The 18780-nt window shown below is 32.7% G+C and overlaps 1 protein-coding gene across 1 annotated transcript; it reads left to right on the top strand.

The window, feature by feature from the left end:
- Positions 1–1615: 1615 nt before the first annotated feature.
- LOC127709167 (uncharacterized) lies at positions 1616–17211 on the top strand. The gene is made up of 5 exons (XM_052214523.1): positions 1616–1752; positions 5935–6028; positions 7479–7638; positions 8763–8915; positions 16547–17211. Exons 1-5 carry the CDS (start codon positions 1622–1624, stop codon positions 16711–16713), a joined length of 705 nt encoding a protein of 234 aa, XP_052070483.1. The 5' UTR covers positions 1616–1621; the 3' UTR covers positions 16714–17211.
- Positions 17212–18780: the final 1569 nt, after the last annotated feature.

Below are 18780 nucleotides of genomic sequence, written 5' to 3'. Positions count from 1 at the left end.
TTATATAGTTTATAAGATGTCATAAATCATTTTAAAGATATCTTTTAAACACATACTTTAAGAGATATATTGCATAGTTTATAAGATATCTTTAAAAGGCGCATATAAGTTACTTATATACTTTATCAAAAAATCTTATTTACTTTATAAATTATCTTATTAACTTTATAAGATATCTTATAAGCTATACACGATATCTTATCAGTATAAGATATCTAGAATTTATCTTACCTCCTATTCATTTCTAGGAATATAATTGCTTAAAAGCAACCGCGTGGATACTGTATATTCCATATTGGGTTAGTAGGGTTCCATATTGGGTTAGTAGGAGGGGCTTATTTCAATACTCGGTTAGTAGTGGTGTTACGTCCCTTTATAAAAACAACACGGTGTTGAGGAAAAATCTTAAAGATTTCAACAGACGAAGAAATTGATGATGAACGATTAAATAAATTCATAAAACACATTTAAAGCTAACAAGTTATTATTGTTGACATTTGTTTTTGTATAGACCAATGGAAGTAGGTTCTTAATACTAACGGTATTAAAGACTTGATCACTTAATAGGCCACTAGTCTAAATACCACATGTTAAGATATTCGGTAAGATAAATTCGTTACATAGTGGCTAGTGACCTAATACGATATATATGGGGTCAGTAAATTCCATATGGGGATTCGAGCTTCGCTCCCACCCCATATGGAATTTACTGACCCCATATATATCGTATTAGGTCACTAGCTTCGCTCGAATCCCCATATGGAATTTACTGACCCCATATATATCGTATTAGGCCGTCACTAGCACACTATGTATAACTAATAATATCTATAAACTGTTTAATGAGCTATATTGTTCAATATATAAAATATATTATTTGATATACCAGTTATCTTATTTAATTTATAAGATATCTCAATTAGTTTATGATATATCTTATTTAGATTATACGATATCTTGAAAATGGAATAAATATAAAAACGGCTTGCCATCATAGATGCACGACAAAATTCACAACACATATATACTAGGTTTTGCTATGCTTTCAGTATTATAATACAACATTATCCTTGTTTGACAGGCCTTGTCTTTCTATTATACTCCATAATAAGTTTACCCTCTTGTTTTGTTTTTTTTTTTTTTTATAAAAAGCTGTTTCTTGCGTGTTCATTATCGTGTTCATAAATGCATATGGCGAGCCGTTTTTATATTTATTCTATCAGATATCCTTTTTACGTCATGAACAAACAGATACATGTGAAATACGTACAATCATAATTGTGGACACAGAAAAAAGATCAGAGATAAGACCCTTATAAGCCCTGTGTGAAGGTAAAAAAAAAATAAAATCATTGTTTAATAAATTTGCTTGATTAACCTTGAAGTTAAGACTAATAACGATTACGTGTATCGAGAGAACCCCCTAAATAAAACAATACTATGTTCTTGACGACTTCCGCGCGCGATGATCGATAGAAATAATATTTTATGATAGTGTATGTTAAAAATCACAAAATGGATGGCTGTGCTCTTCCATTCATCTATTCATTGTTGGTAAATACATGCACCTTTTTCTAAGCTACGTCCCTTGAATACAATCTTCTGTGATATTTGGCGCGAAATGGATGAAATCGCTAACTTAGATGAAAGTGACTGGCAAAAGCTGAAAGATCAATACAAATCTGTATTGAAAGCAAAATCTGAAAGATTAAATGACAAAAAGAAAAAAGATCTGATTCAGCTTGATGTATGGTAAGATAGTTATAGGACTTTCAAGGGTATATATTGCTTTGTGAGAAATGATATAAATGAAATATTTGCCACTGGATCATAATTGGATAACATGAAAATAAACAACAACAAAGATCAGTTTATATTTAACCATGATTTTCTTGGTTCATTTAACAAAAGATTACAGAGTAATTTAGCTTGAAAACATTTATAACAATAGGTTACATTTATATATATATATCTTTAAGGTTCATCATAACAAATGGACAAATATGCCATTATATGGCTGTAATAAATGTATTTACACTTTTGGTATTTAGCTATATTTCGCCTCCGAATGACCTTAGATCTACTCCGAACCACCTTTTGACGTCAGGCAACAATCACTTTTTAATTGTGACGTCAAATGTTTTGAATTATGATGTCAAAGTTTACGGGAACCTGTGTGATTTTACGTAATGGCGGACAAATTTGCATACAAGTGTAAATACGTGTGATATAAAAGTTAAATGCATTTTGTGTTTCAATAAGATAAAATCTTTTTTGGATTTTGATAGGCATTTTTTTCTGTTCCTGCAGAAGTTGTAAAAATAAACTAAGTTGGGTAAATCTTTGAGATGCTCCCTCTCAGGTAACAACTGTATTGATTGTCTTTGATTGGCATGGACAATAGATATCTACACAACAATAGGTGAGTTAAAGGGTGTAACTGAGTGGACAGTATCAAATGTAATTTAGGTGTTTTTAGCTCACCTGGCCCGAAGGGCCAAGTGAGCTTTTCTCATCACTTGGCGTCCGTCGTCCGTCGTCCGGTGTCTGCGTTAACTTTTTACATTTTGAACTTCTTCTAGAGAACCACTGAATGGAATGAAACCAAACATGGCATGAATGTTCCTAATGAGGTGCTGACCAAGTGTTGTTACTTTGTAGCGGATCCATCATCCAAGATGGCCGCCAGCAGGGGACTTAGTTTAACATAGGACCCTATGGGAAATACATACAAATGTCTTCTTTTAGAGAACCACTGAATGGAATGAAACCAAACATGGTATGAATGTTCCTTATGAGGTGCTGACCGAGTGTTGTTACTTTGAAGCCGATCCATAATCCAAGATGGCTGCCAGCGGGGGACTTAGTTTAACATGGGACCCTATGGGAAATACATACAAATGTCTTCTTTTAGAGAACCACTGAATGGAATGAAATCAAACATGGCATGAATAAAATTGAGAATGGAAATGGGGAATGAATGTTCCTTATGAGGTGCTGACCAAGTGTTGTTACTATGAAGCTGATCCATCATCCAAGATGGCAGCCAGCGGGGGACTTAGTTTAACATAGGACCCTATGGGAAATACATACAAATGTCTTCTTTTAGAGAACCACTGAATGGAATGAAACCAAACATGGCATGAATGTTCCTTATGAGGTGCTGACCAAGTGTTGTTACTATGAAGCCGATCCATAATCGAAGATGTCCGCCAGCGGAGGACTTGTTTTACATAGGACCCTATGAGAAATACGTACAAATGTTTTCTTTTAGAGAACCATTGAATGGAATGAAACCAAACATGGCATGCATGTTCCTTTTGAGGTGCTGACCAAGTGTTGTTACTTTGAAGCTGATCCTTCATCCATGATGGCTGCCAGATGGGGACAATGTTTAACAAAGTACCCTATGGACAATACATACAAATGTCTTCTTTTAGAGAACCACATACTGAATGGATTGAAACCAAACATGGCATGAATGTTCCTTATGAGGTGCTGACTAAGTTTTGTTACTTTGAAGCTGATCCTTCATCCATGATGGCCGCCAATGGTCGGACTTCCTTTAACATAAGACCCTATGGGAAATACATAAAAATGCTTCTTCTAGAGGTGCACTGAATGGAATGAAACCAAAACATGGCATAAATGTTTCTTATGAGGTGCTGATTAAGTGTTGCTACTTTGTTGCCGATTTACTGTTCAAGATGGCCACCAGGATTTTTTATTAAATTACAGGACCAATATTAAACCAAATTATTAGGGTATCTGTTATGATTTTAATCTATTTTTACATGATTTCCAAAACCAAAGTAGAATCAGGTGAGCGACACAGGCTCTTGAGAGCCTCTAGTTTTAATTTTACACCAACAGCAGGAACAAAAAAAAATGCCCATCAAAATCCAAAAAAGATTTTTTATCTTTCTGAAAAGTTCTGGAGGAACCTATTAACTAGTTACTTTGTTCTTCCTCTGGTTTAAAAGTTCCGGAACAAAGTGACTAGTTGAAAAGTTCCAACAGAACATATCAACTAGTTAGAAAGTTCCTTTTTGCCAAATTAGTCAAAACCGGAACTAACAAACTAGCCCAAAAGTTCCAACGGAACTTATCAACCAGGCGGAAAGTTCCATTTGAAGAATTGATGCAAAGTAAAAGCGCAACATATTATATTTGAACCTTTCAAAGGGAAACCGAGATACTGATTACAAAAGTCAAATGAAACTTATCAACTAGCCACAAAGTTCCTCTTTGGCAAATAAGTCAAAACCGGAACTAACAAACTAGCCCAAAAGTTCCAACGGAAGTTATCAACCAGTCAAAAAGTTCCATTTGTAGAATTGATGCAAAGAACCACATGAGGAGGGGGTAATCTTCCCTCTCTTGAGGGTACTATGAATACTAAATTTGCATGATAATGCAACTTATTCCTTTTATGTGAGCTATGAAATACAACTTAAATTTTGCATATTTGTCCCCAAAGAAACCCCTTTCAGTGCGTTGGGTATTCTTGTAAATTAATGATTTGCTCTTATATATACTGATACTCATTCTTCCCCTCTTTCTACAAAAAGGACGAAATATGGTATATTCGGAACGATGTAACTAGTTGTTCTGTTCCGCCAGAACTATTCAACTAGCTACATTGTTCCAGGACTTTTCAACTAGCTACTTTTTTCTGGAACTTTTCGACTGCACTCGGATTAAAACAACTAGTTGCAAAGTTCCATCGGAACGAAATAACTAGTTGAAAAGTTCCGCCGGTAAAAGTAACTAACAGAACATAGTGGCTGTTACATAAATACAGCCGTATTTGTCCATTTGTTATGATGAACCTTAAACAGAGACATATAATACATGATCTTGGCAATTAGGCAAAACATGATCTCATTGAAAAGGATAATGTATGATATAAAAAAAGTCCTAAAAAACACAAAAATATTAAAATATTACCTACAATTATACACATATAGCTTATCAAGAACTCATTTTAGATAAGATTTCCATATTTTCTAACATAAAATTGGTATTAAAAACAATAAAAGAAGTATTTAAAATACCCAACACCACCCTGCTTCCTATGAATCTTTGAATTTTTAAGATCTAAAAGTCAATATTTGACTTTCCTTGTTCATAAAATCTTTATTTTAAAAGATTCTAGAACACACCTGCGACATCCCAGGTCCGTGACTGAATTAAAGTACCTATGCCTTAATTTTAGCCTGGATTTTTAGTATTCGTATTGTCATCTGATAAAGTCATGCTGATTGTAAGGTGCACAGTTTTCTCTGCTTTCAAAATCTTTCTGTTTTAACCTGTCCTGGTTTTTTGAATTTTAACTAATTAACCAAAATTAATAGTGGTATTGAGGTGGAAGAAAACAGACTATTTTAAATATATGCTACTATAGTGTAACATGGATATAAAACAAGTGGAAGAATTCCAGGTTCTCCTGATAGAGGAGGGATTTACAGAAGGTAACAGGTAACATGCAGAAGCAACATGTGACATTGGTATTGGTATCGGATTCGACCCGGAACTTGTTAAATATTAATGGTAATATTAATTATGTGGAAAACAAAAGGGCCTGGTATGGTGTAATTTTTAAACAGAACCATTGTCCTATATTAGCTATTTATAAAGTTGAATTCTTTGATTCGTCGTTTTTACATCATGCCGGCTAACAAATTAGACCTTGTTATTTTAGTAGTATAGATGTGTTTCAAACCCAGAAAATTGTCAATATCTGAACACAGTTTTAAAAATTAGAAAGCTGTATAGTTAATGTAACTCAAAAGATTATATGGTCACTAAATGGATTGCCAATCGCAAGTACTATATATGTGTCTGCTTAAAGAAATAGACAAATTGTTTTTTTCACTGGCATGACTGGTTAAATGTGGGGAACATGAATAGTAACATTATATACACTTTAAGGTTTCAGGAAGAACTGCCAAAGAACATACAAGGGCGTAAAGAAAAACATATCACACATGAGGAATTGTGTAAATTAATGAAATGGAAATTGACGGTGAGTCTCTCTGCATTATTATCAAAGGTTACAAACATTACAAAAATGAACAATTGGTTAATGCAGTTATCAAGGTATAATTCGATGACAATTATTAAATTGACTTTGTAAATGAATGGAGACATTAAAAAATACCAAATACACTGAGAAGGCTGTTGAATTTGGACAGATATATTAACTTATTTCAGAGTTTGTGAGTAAACAACCCTCATTATTATCATGATCAGTGGACTAACAAAAAGTATATAGAGTCAAAGAAAATCACTTAAGGTCAAGGAACAGTAAATGGGCTTTGTCACAATTTTGCTCAAATTTTGCATACAACCTTGGCTCGTTGGACTTGAACTGAAAATTGAAAAAAATAATGCATTTATTTCTTTTATTATCTGAAATATTACTGATTGAATTCTTTCAAAATAGGTTGACATTTGTATAGAAATCAAATAAAATCGGCGACAAACCTTCTTAAATTTGTCCGAGAATCATCAAACCTCTAATTTCTAATACACAGATTATTCTTAAAAAACTATATACTGTTGATACATTAATTTCCGTCTGAATGATATAAAATGATAATATGGTCACCAACTTCGTTTTTTGTCTGATAATCAATCTTTTACCTAGTTGGTAGTGAAAAACTTAAAAATTTAACATTTTACGGCCTGCAATGCAATGACGTTATGATTATTTCGACGTTTTGTGGTATTTTTTCACATAGAAAACCACTTTAAATGATGTTTACCGTAAAGTCGAAGTCAGTGAGCCTATCAATATTTTACATCATTAAAAACAGAAATTTATGTATCGACAACATATCTTTGTATTAGAAATTAGAGATTTGATGATATTAAGACAAATTTAAGAAGATTTTCTGCCGATTTTATGTTCTTTCTACTCAAATGTCAACCTATTTTGAAAGAATTCAATTAGTAATCTATTTCAGATGATAAAAAAGAGAAATGCATTATTTTTTCAATTTTCAGCTATAGTTTAATGAGTTGTATGTAAAATTTTACCAAATTCTGTGACATAACCCATTTACTGTAACTTGACCTTAATTAAAAAATATTTGTACATGGTAAATGTATTACAAGTGACAATTATACAGCCTCATCATTAAAACAAAAGCATATATTTAACAAATGCTTGGAGAGACAAAAACTAGCACAAAGTACTTTATTATCTGAAAAAAAACATGTCTCCTGCCAATTTCATATCAGCAGTGGTACTACTGAATAGATTTTTTACAGCAATATGATGGACAGAGCTAGAAAATATGACTTAGTACAATTGCCATTGTTAAGTGCACAAATTCCAGTACAGAAAAGAAGAAAACTGAAATATTTTAGTGGTGTTTCAAGTTGTAAATAAACCCATTTATATTAATTACATTCTTTTTGTTGGTTACCGGTACTAACATTGTTTATTTAGTGTATTTTACTTGCTTTAGAGAGGAAAATTTCGACCACGTCTTGAACAAATGGTGCAAGAAAACTCTGAAGAAGATGTAATGAAAGCAAGCAAGAAAGCCTTTAGTTTATTACCTAATGTTTCTGAAGCTATCAAGGCTTTATCAGTTTTAAAGGCTATTGGTCCAGCAACTGCTTCAGGTTTGTATATAAATTGTTGCTGAATCACTGACATGTTTTATAATGTATATTTCTAATGATTGATAGATTTAGAAATTACCTAGAAAACTAAGATTCCAACTTCCCCAGGCAAAGTTGACCTTTAAAGGAGCAGTAGCTGTCAAATTCGTGTTCACCGATTTGACTCAATTCTCATATTTGATTTATATGCATGGACACAACATGATGGACACGATAATATGTATCAACATTCTGTGTGTATTTTTGTCTAGACGTCATCTAATTAACCAGCGATATGACCTCCGAAGACTGCTGACGGTCATATAACCCCATATAAACATAGATATAGATATAAATAGATAACGACCACTTACAATTGGATTTTTTAGGTCTGTTTGATTTCATATTGTACATTAAAAAATATGTTTATCATCGTTTTTACCTGTATAAGAATGATTTGTTGTGGATCAAATCAGTCAACTAAATGGATTATCCTCGTTTCACTTTCAATGTTGGCATTCTTTTCCTTTTAATAGCTGAATACATGTGTAACTCATCTTTAGCTAAGGGATTAAATTGTAGGTCACATGAATACAAATTCAATGAGGTCGAATTATTCACTTGCAAGTGAATAATTCATCGGCGATGTTTCATTATTGAACCAAATTGGCTGCTAAAAGTGAATTATTATTTAACTATTTCACTTTCATTAATGATTGAACAAAAATAAAATTTTATGTTTTTTTATATCTCGTAGCTAATGCCTCTTTAAAGCTGAATCTGGCTATTCTTTTTAGGTCCCTCAAAATCATATACCTCATAGCTATCAAGTGATGAGAAGCATTAGAAATTTAGGTGAAAACAATTGGCTCTTGAAACATGGTGTTTTTTTTTAGGAGAGACTGCAAATTGTTAATTGAGATTATTTACTCAATTAGTAATACAAAAGCTGTTTGATCTTTTAAGGATTAAGAAATCATTGTATCTGTCTAAAATCAAGCTGTCGCTGAAAAAAATCAGATATGACATTTGAATGATCTACTTTGTGATATACATTTTTACATGCATATTGTAGATTAAGAGCTAGTTGCTAAACACCTTCCAGTAACTGTTTTTTAATAAGTAGTCTATGTATTTTTTTTCAGCTGTTTTAGCAGCAGGTGCCCCTAAACATGCAGCATTCATGGCAGATGAGAGTATGCTAGCTCTGCCAGGACTTAAACCTCTTGCATATACACCTGCCTTCTATACCAAGTATATGGACCAAGTGAAGGGCATTGTTAAACAGTTAAACAAAGGTATGGACATACTTGTATTTATTACTTTACCAAAGTTTCCCAAAACATGTTTCCCAGGATTACATGGAACTCCTGAGTTATTTCCTACCAAAAGCTTGCATTGTAGTGGAATATATAAATATGATCCATAAAATTTCATATTTGAATAGACACAGTTTATAGGGTACTGGTTTTGGGAGGTCAGATAATGCAATGAGCAGTTGCTATAAAGAAAAAATACTTACATTGCAAAAATAAGGAGAATATTCAATAGAAAACCATAAGTCTATTTTAAACACACACAACACCATAGCCAAAAAGAAAGAGACACATGGACAGATAGACATGAATGATAATGTGTCATATTCACAAATACTGTTACCTCAACACATTTGATCCATATTTCCATTACCAGAAATACTCTTTTACTATATGCTGATTTCTCACATCATTGAAATGTTTTATGGGCTAACTAGATCCCTGCATCTTTGAACTGATAAAGTAATTGTGACTGCTTGACATTTTTCAAACACCCAACATTATCCAACCCTGCCTAAAGAAATATATTAATTTTATCATTTAAAAACAGTTATCGAATCAGTCATAAGGAAGTTATCCTCATTAGAATATTCATCCCTTAGCTCAACATACTGACATAGATTTTATGCCCAACAAACGTACAAATGACATCAAATAACGTCACATAAAACCAAACACTTTGACGGAAAGGTAATGATTGGAATCAAGCGTATTGATAAATAACTTTGTGATAAATAAAGGCAACAGTAGTATACTGCTGTTCGAAATTCATAAATCGATTGAGAAAAAAACAAATCCGGGTTACAAACTAAAACTGAGGGAAACACATCAAATATAAGAGAACTACGACACAACATTAAAATGTAACACACACAGAAACGAACTATAATATAACAATGGCCATTTTCCTGACTTGGTACAGGACATTTTAAGAAAAAAATGGTGGGTTGAACCTGGTTTTGTGGCTAGCCAAACCTCACACTTTTATGGCAATATTAGATATAACACTAAAATGACACCATTACATGACATGAATATAGTTCAACATTACGGACAGAGAATTACGCAAATAAACAATACAATATAGTACATTTGGACAACGAAACAACAGAAACATTGAAGTGAACAAACAACAAACGACAATGCAACACACAGAGAAACAAACTATATGATAACAGTTGCCATTTTCCTGACTTGGTACAGGACATTTTTAAGAAAAAAATGGGTAGAACCTGGTATTGTGGCTAGCCAAACCTCCCGCTTTTATGGCAATGTTAAATATAACATTGAAATGACAACATTACATAACATATCATCCAGAAAATGGTGAGTTGGTAAAAATAGAATCAAAGAAACCAAATTACTTCCTGTTTGTGGATGTTGCCATAGAACTTCCCTCAGAGTAAATACTCTCCTCTATCATATTTGCAGAGATGTCATTTTCAAGAAAACTTAGGCAATAGTCAATAAACTAAGGCAAAAGTTTTCAATCAGGGATGTGATATACAATAATTTTCATTTCCTGGTGACAGAAATATAGATTCCACCACTGCATCAAGTGTGTTAAGATATTTCTCCACTCGAGACAGTTAAATTTTAATATTTAAAGCAAGGCTTGGCAAGCTTTTTAAATAATTAAAAGTTAACTATTGAAAGTGGAGAAATTTTGTAATACATGAGTTAGAGTAGTTGAATCTGTTTATCTAATGATTTTTAGACGATATCTAAAAAAGTTTATCTTTCCTTTTCAAAGATTTGCAGAAAGTTGAGTTCTTGATATCTGAAGTCATCAGGCATGGTCGTTTTTAAAGGCAGTGCTTTAATGCCTTTCTGGTTGCCGTGTTAATCTTTCTTTCCGCGATATCCAACTTATCTACGTGGGGGGTCATTAGGCTCCAAGTAGATCCGGAAAATGTTGATTCTCTCCTCTTCTTATTGTGATATAAAATGTTTTTTGTTTCATTTCATTTACATTGAGAAATAGAGAAACGATCATTGTGTTTTGTTAGTTTTAAAAACTTTTGATATATTTGTATTTTACATTATAAGCAGTCAACCGATTGACAAACTAGAATTATTTGAATTCCGTGTGGAAAGAGGTCGGGTTAATTTCAAGTGTTATCTGCAATCTAGATGTTTATAAATCATTTCAGTCGTTGATATAATAATTAAAGGTCGACTAAACATGAATTATATAATACAATTTAAAGCTCATTTCTGTTTATGCACGCGAACCCGTCTTACGTTATTGTTATTTCGCAGTTATATAAAGTAGCAAATTATCGTTCCTGAATAGGTGGCGCGGTGGTAGCCGATCCTGTTCTTCAACTTCCGGTTTCTGCACTGTGCAACTATTACAGTTGCATTTTTAATTAACGATGCCAAGTACTTGTTGTTGTGTACCTGGATGTCATTTAAGAGGAGGACATGCATTTCCAAATGACTTAAAAAGAAGGAAAAGTTGGATCAACGCCATTTGGACGAGTACACGATGAAATCGTGGAGTCCATCTCAATCAGCTGTTGTTTGCAAGGCACATTTTACTGAAAAAGACTACGTGCAGGAAACTATTCATGGTAAAGCTCTATTTTCTTTTTAAAATATATAGTTATATATGTAAACGCCATGCGAATAAACCAAAGTCTGTTTACAACCGCAATTATCGTTTTAGAATATAAAGGGGTGGTTAATTCAAGACGTCATAATTTTTTGGATTACGATTCAATGTGATCTGTTTGAGAATTTTTTGGTGCTTGCTACAATTATAATGATTTCTTACAAGAGGTATATCATACTGAGAATTATTTTAGCAGTAATTATGCTAATGTAGTAATGACAGGAATACATAAGCTATGCATCATAGACTTTCTTGAAAAATATCAATGACAATGTTAACAGGAACAAAACAATGACATGCTCTCATCTATATTATAGTTATTTAGGTACAAACAATGTATGTTTGTTGCATTCGTCTCTCATTGTTTGTCCTTTGGATTTACATAACATACATTTTGATGTACATTGAATCAGGCTAACATAGTTTTATCCAGATTGTAATGAATACATCTAGTTAATATTTTGCCAGGTAGTACAAAGTATGCATTGCTAATGGAAGTTCATTTAATTATCAAAAAACTAATGTTTTATAACCTTTTTCAGGGCGCAAACCCACCATACAGAGACTTAAGTCTGCTGCCATTCCCAGCCTATTTTCCTGGACCAAGCAAGAGACTGAATCGTCCGCAAAAAGAAAAATGAGGGCAGTTTCCTGTGAAAACAAAAGAACTAAACTTGATGAATATTGTAATAGAAATCTAGAGGAAAGTTTTGATTGTAAAGTTGGTTTTCCTGAAGAAGTCATTCATACTGCAGACAGGATTTATGACTGTCCACCACCAACTACCGAGCTAATGTTGAGCTTCACAGATGGAATTACGCAAACACCATCAATGCCTATATTTTCAGCAGAGAATTTTGAAATGAAGACACGTGACACAGCCATGCATTTTTATACCGGTTTAGAGTTGTATACTAAATTTTTATTTGTTTTGACCACACTTGGTCCAGCAGCACATTGTTTGAGATACATATATTTTCAAATTGATAGGGTGTCATTTGAAAATCAGTTTTTTTATGACTTTGATGAAATTGAGGCATTATACAACCAACTTTGGACTGTCTAGATTCTAGATTGAAACTTGTGTTAAGAATATTGTGTAAACATGGATTGTTTTTATGTCTAAACAGTGGCGTGAGGCTAACACTTGGCCATTTAGTGGTTTAGTCAGGTATTTTTCGCCATCCAACTTCAAATTAAAGTTTCCTACAACTTGGATTATTATTGACAGCACAGAATATCCCGTGATAAAACCTAAAGCTCCTAGAGCTCAGGCAACCTTTTCATCATATAAAAACAGAAACACTGAAAATACTTCGACACCTGTTGGTTTAGTCAACTATGTCTCTAATGCATATGTTGGTTGTACCAGTGACTGTGAAATAGTTGAAAGATGTAGAATAGTTCAATTATGTGATCCAGGTGACAGTGTGATGGCAGACAAAGGTTTAAATGTGCAAGATTTGTTTGCTCACTTTTTTCAAAAAAAGAAACAGAATTAGTTCCAAAACTCTTATACGGGATAGAAAAGTCTCCAATTAACACATGCACATATATAGAGCTAATTATTGGACTTGGCAAAACATACAAAATTCTAATAAATCCTATGAATGGAACTGAAACAAAACTTTCATCTGAAATAACAATTAGTTGTTTTATGTTGTGTAATTTTAGAACTTGTATTGTGCCAAAGGATGCAGAAATAAAAGTGACGCAATGAAGTTTGTTCTGATATATATATATAAATATTATTTACAATTACATGCACATGTAAATTGTAATGCATATAAAAATAAGGAGATGTGGTATGATATTCAGTGAGTTTATCGAACCAAAGTGCATAAGAAATTGGTTAAGCAGTTACAGGTGTTACTGTCACCGTACAATCTCCAGCAATTAGAAAAACTTGTACCGTGTAAAAAATTTCAGAGATCTTACAACTAAGTTTGACTTTGGTGAATTGTTTATATCTGTTGATGTAAATATAAAAAAGAAGATGTGGTATGATTGCCAATGAGACAACTCTCCACAAGAGACCAAATGACACAGAAATTAACAGCTATACATGTAGGTCACAGTACGACCTTCAACAATGAGCAAAGCACATACCACACAGTGAGCTATAAAAGGCCCCGAAATGACAATGTAAAACAATTCAAACAAGAAAACTAATGGCCTAATTTATGTACAAAAAATGAACAAATATGCAACACATAAACAAACGACAACCACTGAATTACAGGCTCCTGACTTGGGACAGGCACATACATGTACATACAGAATGTGGCGGGGTTAAACATGTTAGCGGAATCCCAACCCACCCCCTAACCTGGAACAGTGGTGTAACAGTACAATATAAGAACGAACTATAAAAATCAGTTGAAAGAGGCTTAACTCATCAGATGGATAAATACAAATACAAGTGGACATGGCCGGGTAGTTGTACATCCAAACAACAAAAAGACACTAAGTACAGATCTGAGACTACTCGCATTTACTGACAGCTAGTTCAAAGCCACTAACAACTGATAAAGAAATCTTGCATCTAAGACTAAATTATCAATCCGTAAGCTCCCTTTAGAATTTTATAAATTTTAGATTTTACATTTCTGAGTTATGGGGTTTTATTCATTAAAAAGGGGGGGATTTTCCAGTTTTTGGACAACTCAAAAATGCTTTAAGCAGTTCGCATGAAACTTTGGTGAATTATTTATAGCTATTGATGTAATCTCCCTATTGATTTTCATAAATTTCAAATACGACATTGAGAAGAAATTGAACTTTATTTGTTTATAGTCTGGCAACAGATTTATTAAGTATGGCGCAACAGCACAGTGTATTGCACAACAGCAAGAAATCTTTAATTGAATATAAATTCAATTCATATAACTGATTTCAAGTTCTTTGACTACATTTATTCAGAAACTATAATATGTCAAATATTTAATTACAATCCAAATTCAGACCTGTATCAAGCTTGAATATTGTGTCCATTTTTGCCCCAACTGTTCAGGGTTGGACCTCTGCGGGTGTATCCAGCTGCGTTCAGCGAATCAGTTTATTTCTTAATTAAGAACTCCTTTTTGTAGCAGAAAGCTCGACATAGGGATAGTGATCGGACGGCGGCGTTAGCTAACTTTTTAAAAGCTTTATATTTTAGAAGGTGGAAGGTCTGAATGATTCATACTTTGTATATGGATGCCTCATGTTACGAAGTTTCCGTCAGTCACATGTCCAATGTCCTTGACCTCATTTTCATGGTTCAGTGACTACTTGAAAAAAAAGTTAAGATTTTTTGTAATGTTAAATTCTCTATTATTATAAGTAATAGGATAAATATATTTGGTATGTGCGTACCTTGCAAGGTCCTCATGCCCGTCAGACAGTTTTCACTTGACCTCGACCTCATTTCATGGATCAGTGAACAAGTTAAAGTTTTGGTGGTCAAGTCCATATCTCAAATACTATAAGCAATAGGTCTAGTATATGCAGTGTATGGAAAGACTGTCCAACTGGCAGGTGTTATCTGACCTTGACCTCATTTTCATGGTTCAGTGGTTATAGTTAAGTTTTTGTGTTTTGGTCTGTTTTTCTTATACTGTATGCAATAGGTCTACTATATTTTTGTATGGAATGATTGTAAGGTGTACATGTCTAGCTGGCAGGTGTCATCTGACCTTGACCTCATTTTCATGGTTCAGTGGTCAAAGTTAAGCTTTTGAGTTTTGGTCTTTTTTTCTAATACTATATGCAATAGTTCAACTATATTTGGTGTATGGAAATATTTTATGATCTATTTGTCAGTCACGCAGGTTTTTTTTTACCTTGACCTCATTTTCAAGGTTCATTGCTCAGTTTTAAGTTTTTGTGTTTTGGTCTGTTTTTCTTAAACTATAAGCAATAGGTCAACTATATTTGTTGTATGGAAGAATTGTTAGCTGTACATGCCTGCCTAGCATGGTTCATCTGACCTTGACCTCATTTTCTTGGTTCATTGGTCAATGTTTAGTTTACTTGGTTAATGTTAAGTTTATGTGACAGTTGTAATAAAGCTTTATATTTAGGACTATCAACATAATATCAATGATTAGTAAAGAAGGCGAGACATTTCAGCATGTGCACTCTTGTTTCATTCATAAATTACTTTATACTTGGAAATATAATTTTGCTTGGAGTTATAGTTTCTAAAAAAAAGTATTGTCATTGAAAGAGTTGACATGTTGCAATGTACATTTATTCTACATAGTTCTATGGTACCAAATCAAAAGTTTATATAAAAGAAAGAAGTCAAAGGTTTCCCATTATAGTTTAGTTACATACATTTTTTTTGTACCTGAGGTCATTGAATATAGATCATTATATAAATAAGGAGATGTGTTATCATTGCCAATGAAACAACTATCATCCATACATTGTACTTACCAGTAACAAACCACATTTGCAAAGTTGAATAAAATACAGTTGATAACATTTACTTATTACTAAAAAGAAAATGCGAAACTAATTTAAACAGTATTTGACTATAAACATAGATAAAAAAGGTACAAACTGGATATAATGCACTAGTTCATAAACAAGTGAGAACAATCACCTTCATATAGTGCTCAGAATATGACTTTCATAAAACTTGTTCAATATCATTAGAGAACTCTAAATCTTAAATACTGAAAGTCACCTCTGATAAGTACAATGTACTATGCAAGATAATGATATAACTGGACTAAAAATACACACAACCTGTAATTAACTGCCTTTACAGTGCTTTCACGCTCATGACGTCACAATAGGAAATTCAGAAGAAACCAAGAAAATTGAATTTCGACCAATAATTTGCTGAGAACAAAGTTTTCTCTAGAGAAGAGAAATATTTTTCTCACACCGATCGAGATATGTGAAAAAAGCATAAAAATTAGAGAAAACAAAGATACTAATATTTATCATATAAATAATTTTCTGTATTATTATTTTTTACATGTTCATCTTTAAAACTTTTCAGAGGCTGCAGTGAAGTGGACCCCACATGATGTAGAGATAGCCTTGTGGACCTATTATACTTTGAAAACTTTAGAACCAGACATGCTGAAATCTGCTATTAAAAGAAAAGCCGATACAGAAGAAAAAAGTCCAGTCAACCCAAGAAGAAGAAAAAAAGAATCTGACTGATAGATAACGTCCATGTTTTTTTTGGATTGCTGTGACCAGTAACAGTCATGCAAATGATTAGATTTGAAGACAGTCAGACACATGTACTATAATTTGTAATCAAATTGTTGAAATTGGCCAGGAGCCTTGTTGTATTCATTTATGTTAGTTAGAAGGCAAAATCAATGCTGCAGTGAGGAATGACCAAGCTTTATAGTAAGTTAGAATCACACTGACAGATAGTCAGATTTACAAATATATTTCCTTGTTTGTGTTATATATCTAACATTCAGATATAATGAGAATTATTCTCTTAACACTGCTCCAGTTATATCATCTAATGGATTTAAAATCAGCTACATGTACCGGTATACAATCTGTTTCAATTTTACCGGGTATATTTATTTGCATGATATTGGCATTTGAAAGCATAAGATTTGTCAAATAAATCTTGCTCAACTAATTTGGTGAATTTATGTTGGTTTTGCTTTGCATCAGACATTAAAGACTTATATCTTTTCTGGTTTTATTTTAATGTTTGTTACTCTCACATTGATGTTTACCTTCAGATCACCTATAGGTATGTAAGCTTCACAAAACTTGCTTTTAACCTGATACAAGATGCTGTGTACAACTTTCTTATTCATGTTATTTATCTAAATTCAATTAAGTTCCAAAATTTTTATTTTTATCATCAGAGGCTCAAATGCTAAGTTATTGAAAAAATTTCTAAAAATGCTTTGTTTTTCAGAAAAACTAAAAACAAATACTCACCTGATGCTATACAAACTGTTCTCCTGGTATAAACCACCCATCAATGTAGACATTAAACCAATACTTGTACCAATTATCCAAGTATAACCAAAACTTGTACCAAATATCCAAGTATAACCAATACTTGTACCAAATATCCAAGTATTATATAAACACTCTGAATATGCACGCCATAAAAGGCTATAATAAATACCAAAGACTTTGTAAAGTGGATAGTCGCACGACAACGCCGATGCTGAAGCTATTTGTTACTATATAATAATATATGGAAAATTGTATAGTCCAAAATGTAAATAAAACAAAAAAGAAATTCATTAATTTCCCAAATTCTGAGAAACGATCATACGTTCTGATAAATCGTCTTTCACATAGTCATTCTTTGAAGTGTCCGACTTCCAACGTCCATGACATTTAAAAAGTCTATCTGGAACACCAAACCTTGCAGCGGCCTTAGCACCACAAGATCGTAAACTATGTAATCCGTATGATTTTATATCGGGAACAAATGGAGAAATGGCATCAATGAAAATTTCCCTCATCTTTGTATAGCTTAAAGGCTTTTTGTTGAATGAAAAACAAATTTTCCTTTCACTTGTGACAAATTCCTGAATAAATACAAATTTGAATCAGATTGAATGCCACTCCATTGCATATATAATTCCAAATTTGGACTAGACGCAAAGTTGTGCCGTTCTTTAAAATAATCAACCAGTTTCCATCTCTGTAAATATTTGTTTTTTCGATAAAAATTGAAATGTGTGACGACTTGCAAATAATATCATAATAACGCAAATTCAACAATTCTGATACACGCATAAAAACTTGGATATCCCAATATACACGCACAAAATTGTACCACAGAAATATAAAGCTATAAATAAGATTTTGTCTGTAAAATATCGTATCGACATCCGAAATGTGGTTGTCATTTCGCCCACTTTTTCCATTGCAAAAATCCAAAGTAGTATTTCTTCACTATGTTGTCCTATTTACTATATGCTAACACATTAGGAATAAAGCCTAATTGACTGTCAAGATCATTTGGTAACTCTGCAATATCGTTTCTGAACACCTGGAAAACATATTCAATAACATAATTTTAAATAAATATGTGGTTCCTTCCAAGTTTTCACATAGTTCATCTATATACCATAGTAATACATAATAGACCAATAAAATTTAAAAATACAATATGCAATAAAAATGTCACCAATACATGAAAACTACCACCAAGTTAATACTAATTGTTAATTTAATGTCTCCCTAAACTCTATTCTAAGAGCCAACACCTTAAATGGTAAATCAATATACCAA

Source organism: Mytilus californianus, unplaced genomic scaffold (assembly GCF_021869535.1).
Source record: "Mytilus californianus isolate M0D057914Y unplaced genomic scaffold, xbMytCali1.0.p SCAF_7, whole genome shotgun sequence".
Lineage (NCBI taxonomy): Eukaryota > Metazoa > Mollusca > Bivalvia > Mytilida > Mytilidae > Mytilus > Mytilus californianus.
Note: the sequence above shows the minus strand (reverse complement) of the source record. Positions and strands in the feature narration are given on the sequence as shown.